We start from the raw sequence: 23,035 nt of genomic DNA on the forward strand, positions 1-23,035 counted from the left end.
GATCTTTTTCCACTATACGTCACTATTCTGTATATTTGTTGTAGTTTTCGCTTTAAATTTCGATAATTAACCAACTGGGGGGAAGGAATTGTGTTCCTATATTTATAAAAAGAAAAAAAAAAAAAAATGGGATTTAGAAACTAGATATATAAAATTATCGCAATTCTAATAGCTACTAAGTCCGCATTTCAAACTCGAAATCTGAAGTGTTAAGGTAATAAACAGATAATAAATGAAGTTTACCGTGAAGGACAAACGTAAATGTAATAAACATACGCCCAGTTTCTAAAATATACGAGGCTCAGATGAAAAATTCCCGGCGATAAATTTTTTTCGATAATATGAATTCACATTAATGTGTGATGACAGAATTCGTCATTAAACCAATAAAAACCGTGTATATCGAATAGTTCGACGTTTTTGTGTACTAGGGCTTCGCCCTCCTAAGTTAAAAACAACTTTCATACTGATAAATATTTTATACGCTCCATTGTAGTTTATTGTTATTCAATTTAAATCGTCCCTCAAAATTATGCAGTTAGGAAAGTCGTATAGAAGCAATGACAAACAAATAAACAATAACAAACAGAAAAAAACAACAAAAACTAAAAAAACAATAACAATCAAACAAAAACAATGAAAACTAAAAAACAATAACAAACAAAAAAAAAACAATAAAAACTAAAAAAAAACAATAATTATCAAACAAAAACAATAAAAACTAAAAAAGCAATAAAAACTAAAGAAACAATAACAAACAAAAACTAAAAAAGTAATAACAAACAAAAAAAACAATAAAAACTAACAAAGCAATAACAAACAAAAACTAAAAAAGTAATAACAAACAAAAAAAAAACAATAAAAACTAAAAAAAAACAATAATCAAACAAAAACAATGAAAACTAAAAAACGATAATAATCAAACAAAAACAATAAAAACTAAAAAAGCAATAAAAACTAAAGAAACAATAACAAACAAAAACTAAAAAAGTAATAACAAACAAAAAAAACAATAAAAACTAACAAAGCAATAACAAACAAAAACTAAAAAAGTAATAACTAACAAAAAAAACAATAAAAACTAAAAAAAAACAATAATCAAACAAAAACAATGAAAACTAAAAAACGATAATAATCAAACAAAAACAATAATAAGCAAACAAAAACAATAAAAACTAAAGAAAAATAACAAACAAAAACTAAAAAAGTAATAACAAACAAAAACTAAAAAAGTAATAACAAACAAAAAAAACAATAAAAACTAAAAAAAAAACAATAATCAAACAAAAACAATGAAAACTAAAAAACAATAATTATCAAACAAAAACAATAATAAGCAAACAAAAACAATAAAAACTAAAAAAGCAATAAAAACTAAAGAAGCAATAACAAACAAAAACTAAAAAAGTAATAACAAACAAAAAAAACAATAAAAACTAACAAAGCAATAACAAACAAAAACTAAAAAAGTAATAACTAACAAAAAAAACAATAAAAACTAAAAAAAAACAATAATCAAACAAAAACAATGAAAACTAAAAAACGATAATAATCAAACAAAAACAATAAAAACTAAAAAAGCAATAAAAACTAAAGAAACAAAAACTAAAAAAGTAATAACAAACAAAAAAAACAATAAAAACTAACAAAGCAATAACAAACAAAAACTAAAAAAGTAATAACTAACAAAAAAAACAATAAAAACTAAAAAAAAAACAATAATCAAACAAAAACAATGAAACCTAAAAAACAATAGTTATCAAACAAAAACAATAATAAGCAAACAAAAACAATAAAAACTAAAGAAAAATAACAAACAAAAACTAAAAAAGTAATAACAAACAAAAACTAAAAAAGTAATAACAAACAAAAAAAACAATAAAAACTAAAAAAAAACAATAATCAAACAAAAACAATGAAAACTAAAAAACAATAATTATCAAACAAAAACAATAATAAGCAAACAAAAACAATAAAAACTAAAAAAGCAATAAAAACTAAAGAAGCAATAACAAACAAAAACTAAAAAAGTAATAACAAACAAAAAAAACAATAAAAACTAACAAAGCAATAACAAACAAAAACTAAAAAAGTAATAACTAACAAAAAAAACAATAAAAACTAACAAAGCAATAACAAACAAAAACTAAAAAAGTAATAACTAACAAAAAAAACAATAAAAACTAAAAAAAAACAATAATCAAACAAAAACAATGAAAACTAAAAAACGATAATAATCAAACAAAAACAATAATAAGCAAACAAAAACAATAAAAACTAAAGAAAAATAACAAACAAAAACTAAAAAAGTAATAACAAACAAAAACTAAAAAAGTAATAACAAACAAAAAAAACAATAAAAACTAAAAAAAAAACAATAATCAAACAAAAACAATGAAAACTAAAAAACAATAATTATCAAACAAAAACAATAATAAGCAAACAAAAACAATAAAAACTAAAAAAGCAATAAAAACTAAAGAAGCAATAACAAACAAAAACTAAAAAAGTAATAACAAACAAAAAAAACAATAAAAACTAACAAAGCAATAACAAACAAAAACTAAAAAAGTAATAACTAACAAAAAAAACAATAAAAACTAAAAAAAAACAATAATCAAACAAAAACAATGAAAACTAAAAAACGATAATAATCAAACAAAAACAATAAAAACTAAAAAAGCAATAAAAACTAAAGAAACAAAAACTAAAAAAGTAATAACAAACAAAAAAAACAATAAAAACTAACAAAGCAATAACAAACAAAAACTAAAAAAGTAATAACTAACAAAAAAAACAATAAAAACTAAAAAAAAAACAATAATCAAACAAAAACAATGAAACCTAAAAAACAATAGTTATCAAACAAAAACAATAATAAGCAAACAAAAACAATAAAAACTAAAGAAAAATAACAAACAAAAACTAAAAAAGTAATAACAAACAAAAACTAAAAAAGTAATAACAAACAAAAAAAACAATAAAAACTAAAAAAAAAACAATAATCAAACAAAAACAATGAAAACTAAAAAACAATAATTATCAAACAAAAACAATAATAAGCAAACAAAAACAATAAAAACTAAAAAAGCAATAAAAACTAAAGAAGCAATAACAAACAAAAACTAAAAAAGTAATAACAAACAAAAAAAACAATAAAAACTAAAAAAAACAATAATAAGCAAACAAAAACAATAAAAATTAACAAAGCAATAACAAACAAAAACTAAAAAAGTAATAACAAACAAAAAAAAACAATAAAAACTAAAAAAAAACAATAATCAAACAAAAACAATAAAAACTAAAAAAGCAACAAAAACTAAAGAAACAATCACAGTCAAACAAAAACAATGAAAACTAAAAAAACAATAATAATCAAACAAAAACAATAGAAACTAAAGAAACAATAACAATCAAACAAAACAATGAAAACTAAAAAACAATAATTATCAAACAAAAACAAACAATAAAAACTAAAAAAGCAATAAAAACTAAAGAAGCAATAACAAACAAAAACTAAAAAAGTAATAACAAACAAAAAAAACAATAAAAACTAACAAAGCAATAACAAACAAAAACTAAAAAAGTAATAACAAACAAAAAAAAACAATAAAAACTAAAAAAAAAACAATAATCAAACAAAAACAATGAAAACTAAAAAACGATAATAATCAAACAAAAACAATAAAAACTAAAAAAGCAATAAAAACTAAAGAAACAATAACAAACAAAAACTAAAAAAGTAATAACAAACAAAAAAAACAATAAAAACTAACAAAGCAATAACAAACAAAAACTAAAAAAGTAATAACTAACAAAAAAAACAATAAAAACTAAAAAAAAAACAATAATCAAACAAAAACAATGAAAACTAAAAAACAATAGTTATCATACAAAAACAATAATAAGCAAACAAAAACAATAAAAACTAAAGAAAAATAACAAACAAAAACTAAAAAAGTAATAACAAACAAAAACTAAAAAAGTAATAACAAACAAAAAAAACAATAAAAACTAAAAAAAAACAATAATCAAACAAAAACAATGAAAACTAAAAAACAATAATTATCAAACAAAAACAATAATAAGCAAACAAAAACAATAAAAACTAAAAAAGCAATAAAAACTAAAGAAGCAATAACAAACAAAAACTAAAAAAGTAATAACAAACAAAAAAAACAATAAAAACTAAAAAAAAACAATAATAAGCAAACAAAAACAATAAAAATTAACAAAGCAATAACAAACAAAAACTAAAAAAGTAATAACAAACAAAAAAAACAATAAAAACTAAAAAAAAACAATAATCAAACAAAAACAATAAAAACTAAAAAAGCAACAAAAACTAAAGAAACAATCACAGTCAAACAAAAACAATGAAAACTAAAAAAACAATAATAATCAAACAAAAACAATAGAAACTAAAGAAACAATAACAATCAAACAAAACAATGAAAACTAAAAAACAATAATTATCAAACAAAAACAAACAATAAAAACTAAAAAAGCAATAAAAACTAAAGAAGCAATAACAAACAAAAACTAAAAAAGTAATAACAAACAAAAAAAACAATAAAAACTAACAAAGCAATAACAAACAAAAACTAAAAAAGTAATAACAAACAAAAAAAAACAATAAAAACTAAAAAAAAAACAATAATCAAACAAAAACAATGAAAACTAAAAAACGATAATAATCAAACAAAAACAATAAAAACTAAAAAAGCAATGACAAACAGAAGAAAACAATAACAGTCAAATAAAAACAATGAAAACTAAATAATCGTTTCACCCCTGACCAAAGGAACTCCAAGTTACCTTTTTTTTGGGAATTCAAAGTCTTTTTTTCTTTTTTAATAACTTTTATTCCTCTACGATATATCTGGTACACGTTTTAGCGAAAACCAATACACCTACGTGAACCCAGACGAGACGTTTTGAATCGAAACGAAATTTTATTTTCGCTCGAGATATTGAAGCAAGCTACGCTGCTCCTAGAGTTTCGGCACGCGCGATTTAGTTTAATTTTACGCTTTGTCTAATATATTTTTTGTATATTTTGTTAATTTTGTTATATCATCTCCACCATCCTCGACTGTCAGACAAGCTTCCATATTGTATTTCGAAATTTTTCATGATCTTATCAATGATTTATGATGATGTTTTGTGATTAATTATTGTGCTAATATTGATTCATCATGGGATAGGATAAATTGATAAGCGTGACATGTACCAGTTAATCTGTATAATATACAATGAGTCATAAATACGGGACGTCTCGATTATTTCGCGACACATATTTTTCTCGTATACAAAATTATTTGGTCTTCTTTCCAGATAATTTTTCTGACTGTCAAAACTGTTTATTGGTTTCCAATTATCTAAATCGATTATTACTTTCCTATTCTTTTTTGGGAATCGATAACATCTTAAATCACGTGACACTTCAGGTACGTTAACGCTCGCAATTCCCCGCGGCTGCAAAAACTTTCGATCGCTGCTAAACAAGCTCGAACAGGACCGATTTCGTGATCAACGTCGTCGACGAGTTCGTAAAAATACGTAGTAAGGGGTAAAATTTAATACGGCGTGGATTTCCGTGAAATTTTAGTTGCGTTTTTCATATAAATGAGATTTGTTAGGGTTGGCTTTTATATAGGAGCTGCTCCTCTGTAGGGAGAAACTAAACAAACAAAGATAGGATAAAAAAACCTTAAAAATCGTATAAAAAACAATCTAAAAGACACTGCAGTGATAAAAATAGTTATTAAACGAATTCGCCAAATTTTAGACTTCCGTTATAACCGAACAGGACCGGTTTCATGGTCAACGTCGTGGACGAGTTCGTAAAAATACGTAATAAGGGGTAAAATTTAATACGGCGTGGATTTCCGTGAAATTTTAGTTGCGTTTTTCATATAAATGAGATTTGTTAGGATTGTTTTTGCTATAGGAGCTGCTCCTCTGCAGGGAGGAAGTAAACAAACAAAGATAGGATAAAAAAAACCTTAAAAATCGTATAAAAAACAATGTAAAAGACACTGCAGTGATAAAAATAGTTATTAAACGAATTCGCCAAATTTTAGACTTCCGTTATAACCGAACAGGACCGGTTTCATGGTCAACGTCGTGGACGAGTTCGTAAAAATACGTAATAAGGGGTAAAATTTAATACGGCGTGGATTTCCGTGAAATTTTAGTTGCGTTTTTCGTATAAATAACATTTGTTAGGGTTGTTTTTGCTATAGGAGCTGCTCCTCTGCAGGGAGGAAGTAAACAAACAAAGGTAGGATAAAAAAACCTTAAAAATCGTATAAAAAACAATGTAAAAGACACTGCAGTGATAAAAATAGTTATTAAACGAATTCGCCAAATTTTAGACTTCCGTTATAACCGAACAGGACCGGTTTCATGGTCAACGTCGTGAACGAGTTCGTAAAAATACGTAATAAGGGGTAAAATTTAATACGGCGTGGATTTCCGTGAAATTTTAGTTGCGTTTTTCATATAAATGAGATTTGTTAGGGTTGGCTTTTATATAGGAGCTGCTCCTCTGTAGGGAGAAACTAAACAAACAAAGATAGGATAAAAAAACCTTAAAAATCGTATAAAAAACAATCTAAAAGACACTGCAGTGATAAAAATAGTTATTAAACGAATTCGCCAAATTTTAGACTTCCGTTATAACCGAACAGGACCGGTTTCATGGTCAACGTCGTGGACGAGTTCGTAAAAATACGTAATAAGGGGTAAAATTTAATGCAGCGTGGATTTCCGTGAAATTTTAGTTGCGTTTTTCGTATAAATAACATTTGTTGGGGTTGTTTTTGCTATAGGAGCTGCTCCTCTGCAGGGAGGAAGTAAACAAACAAAGATAGGATAAAAAAACCTTAAAAATCGTATAAAAAACAATGTAAAAGACACTGCAGTGATAAAAATAGTTATTAAACGAATTCGCCAAATTTTAGACTTCCGTTATAACCGAACAGGACCGATTTCGTGGTCAACGTCGTGGACGAGTTCGTAAAAATACGTAATAAGGGGTAAAATTTAATACGGCGTGGATTTCCGTGAAATTTTAGTTGCGTTTTTCATATAAATGAGATTTGTTAGGGTTGGCTTTTATATAGGAGCTGCTCCTCTGTAGGGAGAAACTAAACAAACAAAGATAGGATAAAAAAAACCTTAAAAATCGTATAAAAAACAATGTAAAAGACACTGCAGTGATAAAAATAGTTATTAAACGAATTCGCCAAATTTTAGACTTCCGTTATAACCGAACAGGACCGGTTTCATGGTCAACGTCGTGAACGAGTTCGTAAAAATACGTAATAAGGGGTAAAATTTAATACGGCGTGAATTCCCGTGAAATTTTAGTTGCGTTTTTCGTATAAATAACATTTGTTAGGGTTGTTTTTGCTATAGGAGCTGCTCCTCTGCAGGGAGGAAGTAAACAAACAAAGGTAGGATAAAAAAACCTTAAAAATCGTATAAAAAACAATGTAAAAGACACTGCAATGATAAAAATAGTTATTAAACGAATTCGCCAAATTTTAGACTTCCGTTATAACCGAACAGGACCGATTTCGTGGTCAACGTCGTGGACGAGTTCGTAAAAATACGTAATAAGGGGTAAAATTTAATACGGCGTGGATTTCCGTGAAATTTTAGTTGCGTTTTTCGTATAAATAACATTTGTTAGGGTTGTTTTTGCTATAGGAGCTGCTCCTCTGCAGGGAGGAAGTAAACAAACAAAGGTAGGATAAAAAAACCTTAAAAATCGTATAAAAAACAATGTAAAAGACACTGCAGTGATAAAAATAGTTATTAAACGAATTCGCCAAATTTTAGACTTCCGTTATAACCGAACAGGACCGGTTTCATGGTCAACGTCGTGGACGAGTTCGTAAAAATACGTAATAAGGGGTAAAATTTAATACGGCGTGGATTTCCGTGAAATTTTAGTTGCGTTTTTCATATAAATGAGATTTGTTAGGGTTGGCTTTTATATAGGAGCTGCTCCTCTGTAGGGAGAAACTAAACAAACAAAGATAGGATAAAAAAAACCTTAAAAATCGTATAAAAAACAATGTAAAAGACACTGCAGTGATAAAAATAGTTATTAAACGAATTCGCCAAATTTTAGACTTCCGTTATAACCGAACAGGACCGGTTTCATGGTCAACGTCGTGGACGAGTTCGTAAAAATACGTAATAAGGGGTAAAATTTAATACGGCGTGGATTTCCGTGAAATTTTAGTTGCGTTTTTCATATAAATGAGATTTGTTAGGGTTGGCTTTTATATAGGAGCTGCTCCTCTGTAGGGAGAAACTAAACAAACAAAGATAGGATAAAAAAAACCTTAAAAATCGTATAAAAAACAATGTAAAAGACACTGCAGTGATAAAAATAGTTATTAAACGAATTCGCCAAATTTTAGACTTCCGTTATAACCGAACAGGACCGGTTTCATGGTCAACGTCGTGGACGAGTTCGTAAAAATACGTAATAAGGGGTAAAATTTAATACGGCGTGGATTTCCGTGAAATTTTAGTTGCGTTTTTCATATAAATGAGATTTGTTAGGGTTGGCTTTTATATAGGAGCTGCTCCTCTGTAGGGAGAAACTAAACAAACAAAGATAGGATAAAAAAAACCTTAAAAATCGTATAATAAACAATGTAAAAGACACTGCAGTGATAAAAATAGTTATTAAACGAATTCGCCAAATTTTAGACTTCCGTTATAACCGAACAGGACCGGTTTCATGGTCAACGTCGTGGACGAGTTCGTAAAAATACGTAATAAGGGGTAAAATTTAATACGGCGTGAATTCCCGTGAAATTTTAGTTGCGTTTTTCGTATAAATAACATTTGTTAGGGTTGTTTTTGCTATAGGAGCTGCTCCTCTGCAGGGAGGAAGTAAACAAACAAAGATAGGATAAAAAAACCTTAAAAATCGTATAAAAAACAATGTAAAAGACACTGCAGTGATAAAAATAGTTATTAAACGAATTCGCCAAATTTTAGACTTCCGTTATAACCGAACAGGACCGATTTCGTGGTCAACGTCGTGGACGAGTTCGTAAAAATACGTAATAAGGGGTAAAATTTAATACGGCGTGGATTTCCGTGAAATTTTAGTTGCGTTTTTCATATAAATGAGATTTGTTAGGGTTGGCTTTTATATAGGAGCTGCTCCTCTGTAGGGAGAAACTAAACAAACAAAGATAGGATAAAAAAAACCTTAAAAATCGTATAAAAAACAATGTAAAAGACACTGCAGTGATAAAAATAGTTATTAAACGAATTCGTCAAATTTTAGACTTCCGTTATAACCGAACAGGACCGGTTTCATGGTCAACGTCGTGGACGAGTTCGTAAAAATACGTAATAAGGGGTAAAATTTAATACGGCGTGGATTTCCGTGAAATTTTAGTTGCGTTTTTCGTATAAATAACATTTGTTAGGGTTGTTTTTGCTATAGGAGCTGCTCCTCTGCAGGGAGGAAGTAAACAAACAAAGGTAGGATAAAAAAACCTTAAAAATCGTATAAAAAACAATGTAAAAGACACTGCAGTGATAAAAATAGTTATTAAACGAATTCGCCAAATTTTAGACTTCCGTTATAACCGAACAGGACCGATTTCGTGGTCAACGTCGTGGACGAGTTCGTAAAAATACGTAATAAGGGGTAAAATTTAATACGGCGTGAATTCCCGTGAAATTTTAGTTGCGTTTTTCATATAAATAATCGAAAATATATTCTCAAAGTCATTTCGAGATAAGCGACCTGTTGTTTGAACCCACAAAAATTTTACGAGCGAAAAGTTCGTCGATTTATTGTCGGGATTTATGAAAAGATTCGTTAGGTCAAACGTACACAAATTTCTTAGAATTTTCTGAGAACTTTTCCATTCGTGTCATATAGAATATTACTTCCCGTCGACATTTACAAATTCGACTTCCAAAAAAAAAAAAAAGCAGAGGCATTTCTAATGCTTCGTCATCCGACCGCAAAGAACAGATGTTTCGAGTTAAACAGCCATTTAATAATCCGACGCGTACACGCTTCGCATATCGATCTGTTCCCGAACGGAATTCATGACGAATCCAATCGAAATTTCGACACGTAATTATAAATTCGCAAAACAAAAAAATTATAACGTAAAAAGTTGCTGATCGGTGACGTAGTACGAAAACGATCCAAAAAGTACCCAGTCTGACCTAGAGATGGCGATAGTTGCTTCAAAAATACCCGTTATATACATAGCCAACTCGATATATCGTTTCAGCGCCATCTACTTGAAACGACAGTTTCCTTTCTGCTTTTGGCGGCATTTTTCAAATTCAAATTTTTCGTCCAGTCATTTTTCGAAATAATTGTATTAATTGTGGAGAAAATTCTTAAATAGAACAAAAAAAAAATGATACAAACGACAGTTTTTTATTATATACAGTGTGTCCACGTAAATTGGCGATATATGGGACATAACTTTTTTATTATTAATTTTACGGAAAAAAGTTATTCTTTATAAAAAGTTCAGCATGGTCCGAAACCTAAAATTCAATCATCAGATGTTGAATTTTTTCAGTCGTATACGAGTTTTGTCGAAAAATGTGTCTTTTTCGACAAACCTCGTATACGACTGAAAAAATTCAACATCTGATGATTGAATTTTAGGTTTCGGACCATGCTGAACTTTTTATAAAGAATAACTTTTTTCCGTAAAATTAATAATAAAAAAGTTATATTATATTATATGCCGCCAATTTAGGTGGACACACTGTATAGTATAGCTGCGATACTGGGGATTCACTGCGCTTACAGCCAATTTATTTTTTGGAAAATTCAGAATATGGGATGGCATTTTTCTTCTTCTTTGTTTAACGAAAATCATAAGACGATAAACGCTTTTTAAAAATTTCGAAAATTTATCGATTTCCGGTCTTTGTGTAAATTTTACTAATAGAAATCAACATTCCACAGTCGTATCGTAAGATAATTAATACTAATAGCATTTAAAACAGGACCGTATTATTCGAAAATTAAAAAAAAAGAAATTTTTTGATTTTCCGATACGAATTTCGCCCTTTTTCTGCCCAAATTTTCTCCTTAAAAATCCCCTTCGAAGAATTATGTTTTTAATTTTTAATTAATTTAATTATTTTTGTTACTTTCACCCAAGTCAAATTGTATCTCACGCTAAAGCCGTTACTACACGATGCGTCCGGCCATAACGCGAATATTGGACGCGTCGTGTAGCACCACCTTAAGTTAATAGACTCCAGTCGAACGATCGTCCGTTTAAAGTGATTTATACTTCGTTTTTCGACTAAATACGTTAAGAATATTATGAAGATGATTAATTATTGTTTACAGACTCTTCAGCACGGTTTTCCCCACAAACCTACATCGATAGCATGGGATTCTTCTCTTCGATTAATATGTATAGGAACGTCTACGGGAGCCATCAAAGTATTCGGCCAACCGGGCGTAGAATTTTACGGGCAACATCAAAATCCCATTGCGGTTACGAAATTAGTCTTCCTTCCGAACCAGGGTGATTTTTTTTTGTTTTTTAGTATTCAATTTACAGAGATATTTAACACCAGAGCGTTTTATTACAGATAATTCAGTACCATCCTGTATATTTTGATTGTTTCAACTCAATCTTATTACTTCTTGACGCTGCTTGACATAAAACAAGGCAACGTGCTTATTATGGGTCTTGCATTGACACTATGTCGTTGCTTCGTTGATCCCATTTACAAAAACTGTTCTCCATGGCTACCAACTCTCCAAAAATAAAAGCAAACTGCTAAATCTCACTCGATAGACTCCATTTTGATCCCTTATAACTATAACCTCATCTTTCATCTTATTCTAACGCGTTTAAGCTATTTTTCCTTCTCCTTTCCTTCTACAGATCTTTGTTGCTCTTTCTCCATTCATTCACTCCGTTTGGATGGTTACCGACCCTCCAAGAACATCACCAAGAATCGTAAATCAACAAGAAATCAGTTAAATCTCACTCGATAGACTCCATTTTGATCCCTTATAACTATAACCTCATCTTTCATCTTATTCTAACGCGTTTAAGCTATTTTTCCTTCTCCTTTCCTTCTACAGATCTTTGTTGCTCTTTCTCCATTCATTCACTCCGTTTGGATGGTTACCGACCCTCCAAGATCATCACCAAGAATCGTAAATCAACAATAAATCAGTTAAATCTCACTCGATAGACTCCATTTTGATCCCTTATAACTATAACCTCATCTTTCATCTTATTCTAACGCGTCTAAGCTATTTTTCCTTCTCCTTTCCTTCTACAGATCTTTGTTGCTCTTTCTCCATTCATTCACTCCGTTTGGATGGTTACCGACCCTCCAAGAACATCACCAAGAATCGTAAATCAACAAGAAATCAGTTAAATCTCACTCGATAGACTCCATTTTGATCCCTTATAACTATAACCTCATCTTTCATCTTATTCTAACGCGTTTAAGCTATTTTTCCTTCTCCTTTCCTTCTACAGATCTTTGTTGCTCTTTCTCCATTCATTCACTCCGTTTGGATGGTTACCGACCCTCCAAGATCATCACCAAGAATCGTAAATCAACAATAAATCAGTTAAATCTCACTCGATAGACTCCATTTTGATCCCTTATAACTATAACCTCATCTTTCATCTTATTCTAACGCGTCTAAGCTATTTTTCCTTCTCCTTTCCTTCTACAGATCTTTGTTGCTCTTTCTCCATTCATTCACTCCGTTTGGATGGTTACCCACCCTCCAAGATCATCACCAAGAATCGTAAATCAACAATAAATCAGTTAAATCTCACTCGATAGACTCCATTTTGATCCCTTATAACTATAACCTCATCTTTCATCTTATTCTAACGCGTCTAAGCTATTTTTCCTTCTCCTTTCCTTCTACAGATCTTTGTTGCTCTTTCTCCATTCATTCACTCCGTTTGGATGGTTACCCACCCTCCAAGATCATCACCAAGAATCGTAAATCAACAAGAAATCAGTTAAATCTCACTCGATAGACTCCATTTTGATCCCTTATAACTATAACCTCATCTTTCATCTTATTCTAACGCGTCTAAGCTATTTTTCCTTCTCCTTTCCTTCTACAGATCTTTGTTGCTCTTTCTCCATTCATTCACTTCGTTTGGATGGTTACCGACCCTCCAAGATCATCACCAAGAATCGTAAATCAACAATAAATCAGTTAAATCTCACTCGATAGACTCCATTTTGATCCTTAACTCCAAATTCGTTTATGGGTGACATTTTCTTGGTTGTTGAACCAAAACTTGCAACCAGCAGCACCGAATCAATAGAATTGGTATCTTGGTTTGCAGTGTCAAGCAGTTTTGTACACCCTGTATGTTATTGAAACTTTTTGATTTAAAAAAAAAATTCTAAATGTTTTTTTTATATAATAGAAACCGCTGGTGTTAGATTTCGGTAATGATTAATCGTTTTTTCACGTTATTTCTAAAATCTCTATTCGTAATTGGCAGTCGACGTGTTAAAGAATTTTATTTTTCAATATGCAGGTAGAGTTGTTTCCCTTTGCGATGACAATTCCTTACACCTGTGGGAAGTCAACAAAAGTTCCCTCGTAGAAGTGAAATCGCAAGCTTTGGAGGGAAAGTTGAAAACCATATCGACCATGTGTTTGGAATCTGCTGGGAAACACTTACTTTTGGGCACAGAAGGGGGCAATATATATTTATTAGAATTAAATACATTCACCATGACCCCCGATATCATTTATCAGGATGTTGTAATGCAAAAGTAAGTTTTGATCAAATGAGTAATAAATTTTGATGTAAAATTACAGGAATGGTTCCAGATTTTGCTGTTGAAATGTTTTGGAAACGCTGTAAATTAATTTCTTTTCAATTTTTATATATTTAGAGACCTTAGGAAAGCAGAAACCATTACATCGAGTCCATTGTCCTGCTCAATTTGTCCCACAATGACAGTTCGATGATAATAAAGACAAATTTGTACTAAATTACGACTAAGGTCTAATGATGGTCTTGTAAGATAGAAACTTGTCTTCTAGAGGTAGTTCGGAACATCAGATCAGTCAGATTTTTTTATAAAATTTAATTATTTGTCTTCGCATTGAGTTTGTGTGTTTCGGAAATGCTCTAAAATAAAAAAAATTACAATTTCTACAACCACTAGTCAATTCCTTTTTAGTTTTTATATATTTAGAGACCTTAGGAAAGCAGAAACCATTACATCGAGTCCATTGTCCTGCTCAATTTGTCCCACAATGACAGTTCGATGATAATAAGGACTAATTTGTACTAAATTACGACTAAGGTCTGATGATGGTCTTGTAAGATAGAAACTTGTCTTCTAGAGGTAGTTCGGAACATCAGATCAGTCAGATTTTTTTATAAAATTTAATTATTTGTCTTCGCATTGAGTTTGTGTGTTTCGGAAATGCTCTAAAATAAAAAAAATTACAATTTCTACAACCACTAGTCAATTCCTTTTTAGTTTTTATATATTTACAGACCTTAGGAAAGCAGAAACCATTACATCGAGTCCATTGTCCTGCTCAATTTGTCCCACAATGACAGTTCGATGATAATAAGGACTAATTTGTACTAAATTACGACTAAGGTCTGATGATGGTCTTGTAAGATAGAAACTTGTCTTCTAGAGGTAGTTCGGAACATCAGATCAGTCAGATTTTTTTATAAAATTTAATTATTTGTCTTCGCATTGAGTTTGTGTGTTTCGGAAATGCTCTAAAATAAAAAAAATTACAATTTCTACAACCACTAGTCAATTCCTTTTTAGTTTTTATATATTTAGAGACCTTAGGAAAGCAGAAACCATTACATCGAGTCCATTGTCCTGCTCAATTTGTCCCACAATGACAGTTCGATGATAATAAGGACTAATTTGTACTAAATTACGACTAAGGTCTGATGATGGTCTTGTAAGATAGAAACTTGTCTTCTAGAGGTAGTTCGGAACATCAGATCAGTCAGATTTTTTTATAAAATTTAATTATTTGTCTTCGCATTGAGTTTGTGTGTTTCGGAAATGCTCTAAAATAAAAAAAATTACAATTTCTACAACCACTAGTCAATTCCTTTTTAGTTTTTATATATTTAGAGACCTTAGGAAAGCAGAAACCATTACATCGAGTCCATTGTCCTGCTCAATTTGTCCCACAATGACAGTTCGATGATAATAAGGACTAATTTGTACTAAATTACGACTAAGGTCTGATGATGGTCTTGTAAGATAGAAACTTGTCTTCTAGAGGTAGTTCGGAACATCAGATCAGTCAGATTTTTTTATAAAATTTAATTATTTGTCTTCGCATTGAGTTTGTGTGTTTCGGAAATGCTCTAAAATAAAAAAAATTACAATTTCTACAACCACTAGTCAATTCCTTTTTAGTTTTTATATATTTACAGACCTTAGGAAAGCAGAAACCATTACATCGAGTCCATTGTCCTGCTCAATTTGTCCCACAATGACAGTTCGATGATAATAAGGACTAATTTGTACTAAATTACGACTAAGGTCTGATGATGGTCTTGTAAGATAGAAACTTGTCTTCTAGAGGTAGTTCGGAACATCAGATCAGTCAGATTTTTTTATAAAATTTAATTATTTGTCTTCGCATTGAGTTTGTGTGTTTCGGAAATGCTCTAAAATAAAAAAAATTACAATTTCTACAACCACTAGTCAATTCCTTTTTAGTTTTTATATATTTACAGACCTTAGGAAAGCAGAAACCATTACATCGAGTCCATTGTCCTGCTCAATTTGTCCCACAATGACAGTTCGATGATAATAAGGACTAATTTGTACTAAATTACGACTAAGGTCTGATGATGGTCTTGTAAGATAGAAACTTGTCTTCTAGAGGTAGTTCGGAACATCAGATCAGTCAGATTTTTTTATAAAATTTAATTATTTGTCTTCGCATTGAGTTTGTGTGTTTCGGAAATGCTCTAAAATAAAAAAAATTACAATTTCTACAACCACTAGTCAATTCCTTTTTAGTTTTTATATATTTAGAGACCTTAGGAAAGCAGAAACCATTACATCGAGTCCATTGTCCTGCTCAATTTGTCCCACAATGACAGTTCGATGATAATAAGGACTAATTTGTACTAAATTACGACTAAGGTCTGATGATGGTCTTGTAAGATAGAAACTTGTCTTCTAGAGGTAGTTCGGAACATCAGATCAGTCAGATTTTTTTATAAAATTTAATTATTTGTCTTCGCATTGAGTTTGTGTGTTTCGGAAATGCTCTAAAATAAAAAAAATTACAATTTCTACAACCACTAGTCAATTCCTTTTTAGTTTTTATATATTTAGAGACCTTAGGAAAGCAGAAACCATTACATCGAGTCCATTGTCCTGCTCAATTTGTCCCACAATGACAGTTCGATGATAATAAGGACTAATTTGTACTAAATTACGACTAAGGTCTGATGATGGTCTTGTAAGATAGAAACTTGTCTTCTAGAGGTAGTTCGGAACATCAGATCAGTCAGATTTTTTTATAAAATTTAATTATTTGTCTTCGCATTGAGTTTGTGTGTTTCGGAAATGCTCTAAAATAAAAAAAATTACAATTTCTACAACCACTAGTCAATTCCTTTTTAGTTTTTATATATTTACAGACCTTAGGAAAGCAGAAACCATTACATCGAGTCCATTGTCCTGCTCAATTTGTCCCACAATGACAGTTCGATGATAATAAGGACTAATTTGTACTAAATTACGACTAAGGTCTGATGATGGTCTTGTAAGATAGAAACTTGTCTTCTAGAGGTAGTTCGGAACATCAGATCAGTCAGATTTTTTTATAAAATTTAATTATTTGTCTTCGCATTGAGTTTGTGTGTTTCGGAAATGCTCTAAAATAAAAAAAATTACAATTTCTACAACCACTAGTCAATTCCTTTTTAGTTTTTATATATTTAGAGACCTTAGGAAAGCAGAAACCATTACATCGAGTCCATTGTCCTGCTCAATTTGTCCCACAATGACAGTTCGATGATAATAAGGACTAATTTGTACTAAATTACGACTAAGGTCTGATGATGGTCTTGTAAGATAGAAACTTGTCTTCTAGAGGTAGTTCGGAACATCAGATCAGTCAGATTTTTTTATAAAATTTAATTATTTGTCTTCGCATTGAGTTTGTGTGTTTCGGAAATGCTCTAAAATAAAAAAAATTACAATTTCTACAACCACTAGTCAATTCCTTTTTAGTTTTTATATATTTAGAGACCTTAGGAAAGCAGAAACCATTACATCGAGTCCATTGTCCTGCTCAATTTGTCCCACAATGACAGTTCGATGATAATAAGGACTAATTTGTACTAAATTACGACTAAGGTCTGATGATGGTCTTGTAAGATAGAAACTTGTCTTCTAGAGGTAGTTCGGAACATCAGATCAGTCAGATTTTTTTATAAAATTTAATTATTTGTCTTCGCATTGAGTTTGTGTGTTTCGGAAATGCTCTAAAATAAAAAAAATTACAATTTCTACAACCACTAGTCAATTCCTTTTTAGTTTTTATATATTTAGAGACCTTAGGAAAGCAGAAACCATTACATCGAGTCCATTGTCCTGCTCAATTTGTCCCACAATGACAGTTCGATGATAATAAGGACTAATTTGTACTAAATTACGACTAAGGTCTGATGATGGTCTTGTAAGATAGAAACTTGTCTTCTAGAGGTAGTTCGGAACATCAGATCAGTCAGATTTTTTTATAAAATTTAATTATTTGTCTTCGCATTGAGTTTGTGTGTTTCGGAAATGCTCTAAAATAAAAAAAATTACAATTTCTACAACCACTAGTCAATTCCTTTTTAGTTTTTATATATTTACAGACCTTAGGAAAGCAGAAACCATTACATCGAGTCCATTGTCCTGCTCAATTTGTCCCACAATGACAGTTCGATGATAATAAAGACAAATTTGTACTAAATTACGACTAAGGTCTAATGATGGTCTTGTAAGATAGAAACTTGTCTTCTAGAGGTAGTTCGGAACATCAGATCAGTCAGATTTTTATATAAAATTTAATTATTTGTCTTCGCATTGAGTTTGTGTGTTTCGGAAATGCTCTAAAATAAAAAAAATTACAATTTCTACAACCACTAGTCAATTCCTTTTTAGTTTTTATATATTTAGAGACCTTAGGAAAGCAGAAACCATTACATCGAGTCCATTGTCCTGCTCAATTTGTCCCACAATGACAGTTCGATGATAATAAGGACTAATTTGTACTAAATTACGACTAAGGTCTGATGATGGTCTTGTAAGATAGAAACTTGTCTTCTAGAGGTAGTTCGGAACATCAGATCAGTCAGATTTTTTTATAAAATTTAATTATTTGTCTTCGCATTGAGTTTGTGTGTTTCGGAAATGCTCTAAAAGCTTCGATAATGGTCTTGTAGGGTAGAAACTTGTCTTCTAGTGGTAGCTTGGATAATCTGATGTACCAAAATTTGAATATATGACTGACTAGAGTATCTATGTATCCCTAAACCCTTTAGGTCTGCTCTGTTCATATTTTCTTTACATATAAATCACTTGAGCTTATTTTTATTTCCATTATTCACTTTAGTGTCAATTTTCCCAGTGAATTTTGATTATTATAACTCACTACGGTGACATTTGGCATTATTAACACCTGGTAGGTCTATTGTGTGCCCATCAGCGCAAGAAGAAGACTACCTTGAAGTAACTCCTGCTTGTATTGTGTTAAAATTGTAATAATTTGAGGTATTTCATAGGAAAAAAAAATAATTCTACACCGAGAAAAATATTTTCTTCATATTTTGAATAATTCTGTTTCACAAAAAAACAAAATCCGACCAATCCCAATACTAATTTTGTTTTCAGTGTATCTCTACATTAATAACAATCGATTTAACATTCAACTAATTAATTTATTTATTTTTAGTGTTCCGCAGGATTACAAGTTGAACCCAGGAGCCGTAGAATCAATCTTCGAACAACCAGATCAACCGAATAATATTCTAGTAGGTTACAATAGAGGCCTTATTGTCCTTTGGAACAGAATCGATAATACGGCGGTTAAAACTTTCATTGCCAATCAACAATTAGAATGTTTATGTTGGAAAGATGACGGAAGGAATTTTATGAGTTCCCATAATGACGGTGAGTACTAGTTAGATATTTTTTTATGGGTAATTTTACATCAACTCGTTTATATAATCGTTACCAGAGCTCGAATACCTTATCGATTTACAATTTTAGGTAGCTACATGGAATGGAACGTAGATCAGTGCGAAAAGCCCATCGGGGAACCAACTGCAACTTACGGACCCTACGCTTGCAAATCAATTCCGAAACTATTGAGCAGGAAATTGGAAGACGAACAACTTTTGGTGTTTTCCGGTGGATTACCGAGATCCTACAGCGATAAATATACAGTTTCGGTTGCCCATGGAGAAAAACACGTTGCGTTCGATTTCACCAGCAAAGTGAGTAGTACTAACTAAAGGAAACATGAGGTTTAAAGGTCATTTGTAATTTTGTAAGTTGCATCGTATCTGATTTGATCAATTACTAATTTTTTTTTGTATATTTGTCGCATTTTTGTTATGGTATTTTAACATTTTAGCAATTAGTCGAATACTAACTTGACCTGGTTGAAGTCAGACATTTTCCACATGATGTATCAATAGGAAAACAAAACTAGACATAAAAAAATACCAAATAAATGAAAACACACCCCGGAGAAAACAAATAAAATTAAAAATAGTGTAGTTGTATGGGAAATTGGAAATTAACCGTATACATTATGGTGGTTATGTCATAAAATGAAAATACCAACCCCGATATGGTAAAAAACTTTTTATAGAGACTACGAGAAAAAAAAATAGAGTCAGAATAAAGCATTTTAGCTACAAATCTATAAATAATACTAACAAGGACTACACATGATAGTCATCCGGCCTACTACTGTACCGTAGATGTAAATATTGAACACTAAATCATAAAAAAGAAGACGAAATGATCTTATTTGAGAAGAAGAATAACTTCTGTAAATCTTTTATATAAATTGGTCATAAAAGAGAAGAAGAAAAGTAAATTCATAAGAAAGTGAAAACAAACAAGATTCAGAAACTACTAAAATGACTAATACATAAAGAGTTGGAGGAAACAAACCGATGGGATTGATACCATGAGTCCGCAAGACCAAAAACCGTAAACTAAGACTGTACGTGATCGAAAACAGGTGTTGGAAAGAAATAAATGTTGGACATTAAATAGAAGAGAAGAGATAATGAGAAGAAGAGTACTTTAGAGAGCTGAAGACGGAAGTTAAAAAGAAGAATGAGGTTAGAAGGAAGACAACTAAACGAGAAACCAGAAATTGGTTATCTAGATTACGGTTATCGAACTAGGGAGAAGAATAGATCATAAAATGATGAGTAAACCCATGTGAAAGTGGAGAGAGTATCAAGACGAATAAATACAGAAAAAGTTGGAGGACCTTAATGGACAAGATTGATACCATAGGTACCTAAGAGGGTTTGGAGTGGAAATCTGGTCTTCTGTGATCCATGGAAGCAAATATTGGACATTAAATAAAAGGAAACGGGAGATAATGGAGTACTTTGGTGAATATTTGGAGAGGTGAAGACAGAAACTGGACTATAACCAACATAGAAGGAAGAGAAACCAGAAATTGGTCTTTCTAGATTACGGTTATCGAACTAGGGAGAAGAATAGAACATAAAATGATGAGTAAACCCATGTGAAAGTGGAGAGAGTATCAAGACGAATAAATACAGAAAAAGTTGGAGGACCTTAATGGAGAAGATTGATACCATAGGTACCTAAGACGGTTTGTGGTGGAAATCTGGTCTTCTGTGATCCATGGAAGCAAATATTGGACATTAAATAAAAGGAAACGGGAGATAATGGAGTACTTTGGTGAATATTTGGAGAGGTGAAGACAGAAACTGGACTATAACCAACATAGAAGGAAGAGAAACCAGAAATTGGTCTTCTAGATTACGGTTATCGAACTAGGGAGAAGAATAGAACATAAAATGATGAGTAAACCCATGTGAAAGTGGAGAGAGTATCAAGACGAATAAATACAGAAAAAGTTGGAGGACCTTAATGGAGAAGATTGATACCATAGGTACCTAAGAGGGTTTGGAGTGGAAATCTGGTCTTCTGTGATCCATGGAAGCAAATATTGGACATTAAATAAAAGGAAACGGGAGATAATGGAGTACTTTGGTGAATATTTGGAGAGGTGAAGACAGAAACTGGACTATAACCAACATAGAAGGAAGAGAAACCAGAAATTGGTCTTCTAGATTACGGTTATCGAACTAGGGAAAAGAACAGATCATAAAATGATGAGTAAACCAATTAAAAAGTAGAAGCAAGCTTGGAAGAAGTGCTAAAGCGACGAATTAGCGAGTAACTACAGACGAAATTGGAGAAAATCAATGGAGAGTGTGGATAACATGAGTCCTCAAAGACAAAAACTGTTGAACTAAGACTGTACAGTATATAAAACAGTTCTTCTGCAAATCGTGGAAGCCAATGTTGGACATTAAATGAAAGGGAAAAAGAGATAATGGAAAGAAAAGTCCTACAGAGAGCTGAGGATAGAAACTGAAGTAGGAAGGAAGACAACCATAAGAGAAACCATAAATTGGACTTCTAACTTATGGTTATCGTACTAGGGAGAAGAATAGATCATAAAATAATGAATGAAACCATAAAAAGGTGGAAACAAGTTTCGAGGAAGATTTAGGAAGTATCAAAACGAGCAAAAACAGAAAAAGTTGAGGAGGATTGAAACCATTGGTCCCCAAAACCAAACAGTGCGTTCTAAGATAAGACTGTAGAGGTTAGGAATCAGATCTTTTGCAATTCATTGGTGCAAATGTAAGACATTGAATGGGGGAGAAGGAATGGTAATGAACTTATAAAAAAGAAGACAACTTTGGTTAATATTAGGTTAGGTTAGGCTAGATTAGGTTAGGTTAGGTCTAACTAGACTAACAAGAATAGAAGTAAGGGAAAACCGGAAATAGTTGGTCTAGATTATAATTATTGTGAAAATTTTAGATACAGTATGAGCAAAAAAGTGTTAGAAAAAAGAAGAGGGTCTTTTTTTTTCTTAAATTAACCCAAATAGACTGATACTATTATTTATTGGTTATAAATTGTCTGTAATGATGCTCACATGTATTTATGTTTCTATTACGGGCAGATTGGGATAGAAAAATCTGAAAACGATAGTGAAAGTGACGCCGAACAAGTTGGAAATAAGGTACACGTAGGTTAGAATCAGCGTTACTTTCTTTTTGCATGTTATTAGTCCATAGTGTCACCTCTCCAAATATCACCTCTTTAATTTGATGGAATAAACTTTCGAAGGAACTTCTTTACTCACAGATCTCTGGTTATTACATTCTATACTAGAAACAGGCGTTTCGAAAGAGAATAAGAGAAGAAGAGGTGATGTTCGAAACGATTTTGTTTGGTTATTCGCTTATTTAACAATCCGATTAATAAAAAAAGGAAGTTCTAATTAGAATCCTTCCGTTACATAATCCTAGAACCGTAACACTGATCCTTTAACCTATGGAAGAGTCGAAGGACTCTTGATAGCGTAGTAAATTGTTTTCTTTTTTACTTTGCATGTTCGTTTAAAATATAATTTAATCGTAACAAACCCTCCCTTATTATTTTTTTGTTGTAGATTATCGATTTTCTTTTAATCGAATCGAAAAATCGAGATGATTCGGCAGCTAATAATGGCAGTGTAGAAGAAGAACCGGAAACGTTGTTGGTATTAGCAGAAGAAGAATTAGTGGCTATCGATTTAAAAGACGAGAATTGGAAGATGATGGATTTGCCGTATTTGTCGTCGTTACACGCTTCCGCCATTACTTGCAGTCAATACGTCTCGGGTAAACTATAAACTTCGAATTGTATCCGG

The 23,035-nt window shown here is 30.9% G+C and overlaps 1 protein-coding gene across 5 annotated transcripts in view; it reads left to right on the forward strand.

Moving 5' to 3' along the window:
* The window catches only part of LOC130450110 (lethal(2) giant larvae protein), a 38,889-nt gene that overhangs the window by 7,108 nt on the left and 8,746 nt on the right, over positions 1-23,035 (forward strand). For all 5 annotated transcript variants that reach the window (XM_056788309.1, XM_056788310.1, XM_056788306.1 and 2 more), the window contains 5 exons: positions 11,384-11,564; positions 13,575-13,815; positions 18,998-19,215; positions 19,315-19,541; positions 22,796-23,006. In XM_056788309.1, coding sequence (XP_056644287.1) covers positions 11,384-11,564; positions 13,575-13,815; positions 18,998-19,215; positions 19,315-19,541; positions 22,796-23,006 — 1,078 coding nt within the window. The remainder of the gene's footprint in view (positions 1-11,383; positions 11,565-13,574; positions 13,816-18,997; positions 19,216-19,314; positions 19,542-22,795; positions 23,007-23,035) is intronic.

This window comes from Diorhabda sublineata, chromosome 11 (assembly GCF_026230105.1).
Source record: "Diorhabda sublineata isolate icDioSubl1.1 chromosome 11, icDioSubl1.1, whole genome shotgun sequence".
NCBI lineage: Eukaryota > Metazoa > Arthropoda > Insecta > Coleoptera > Chrysomelidae > Diorhabda > Diorhabda sublineata.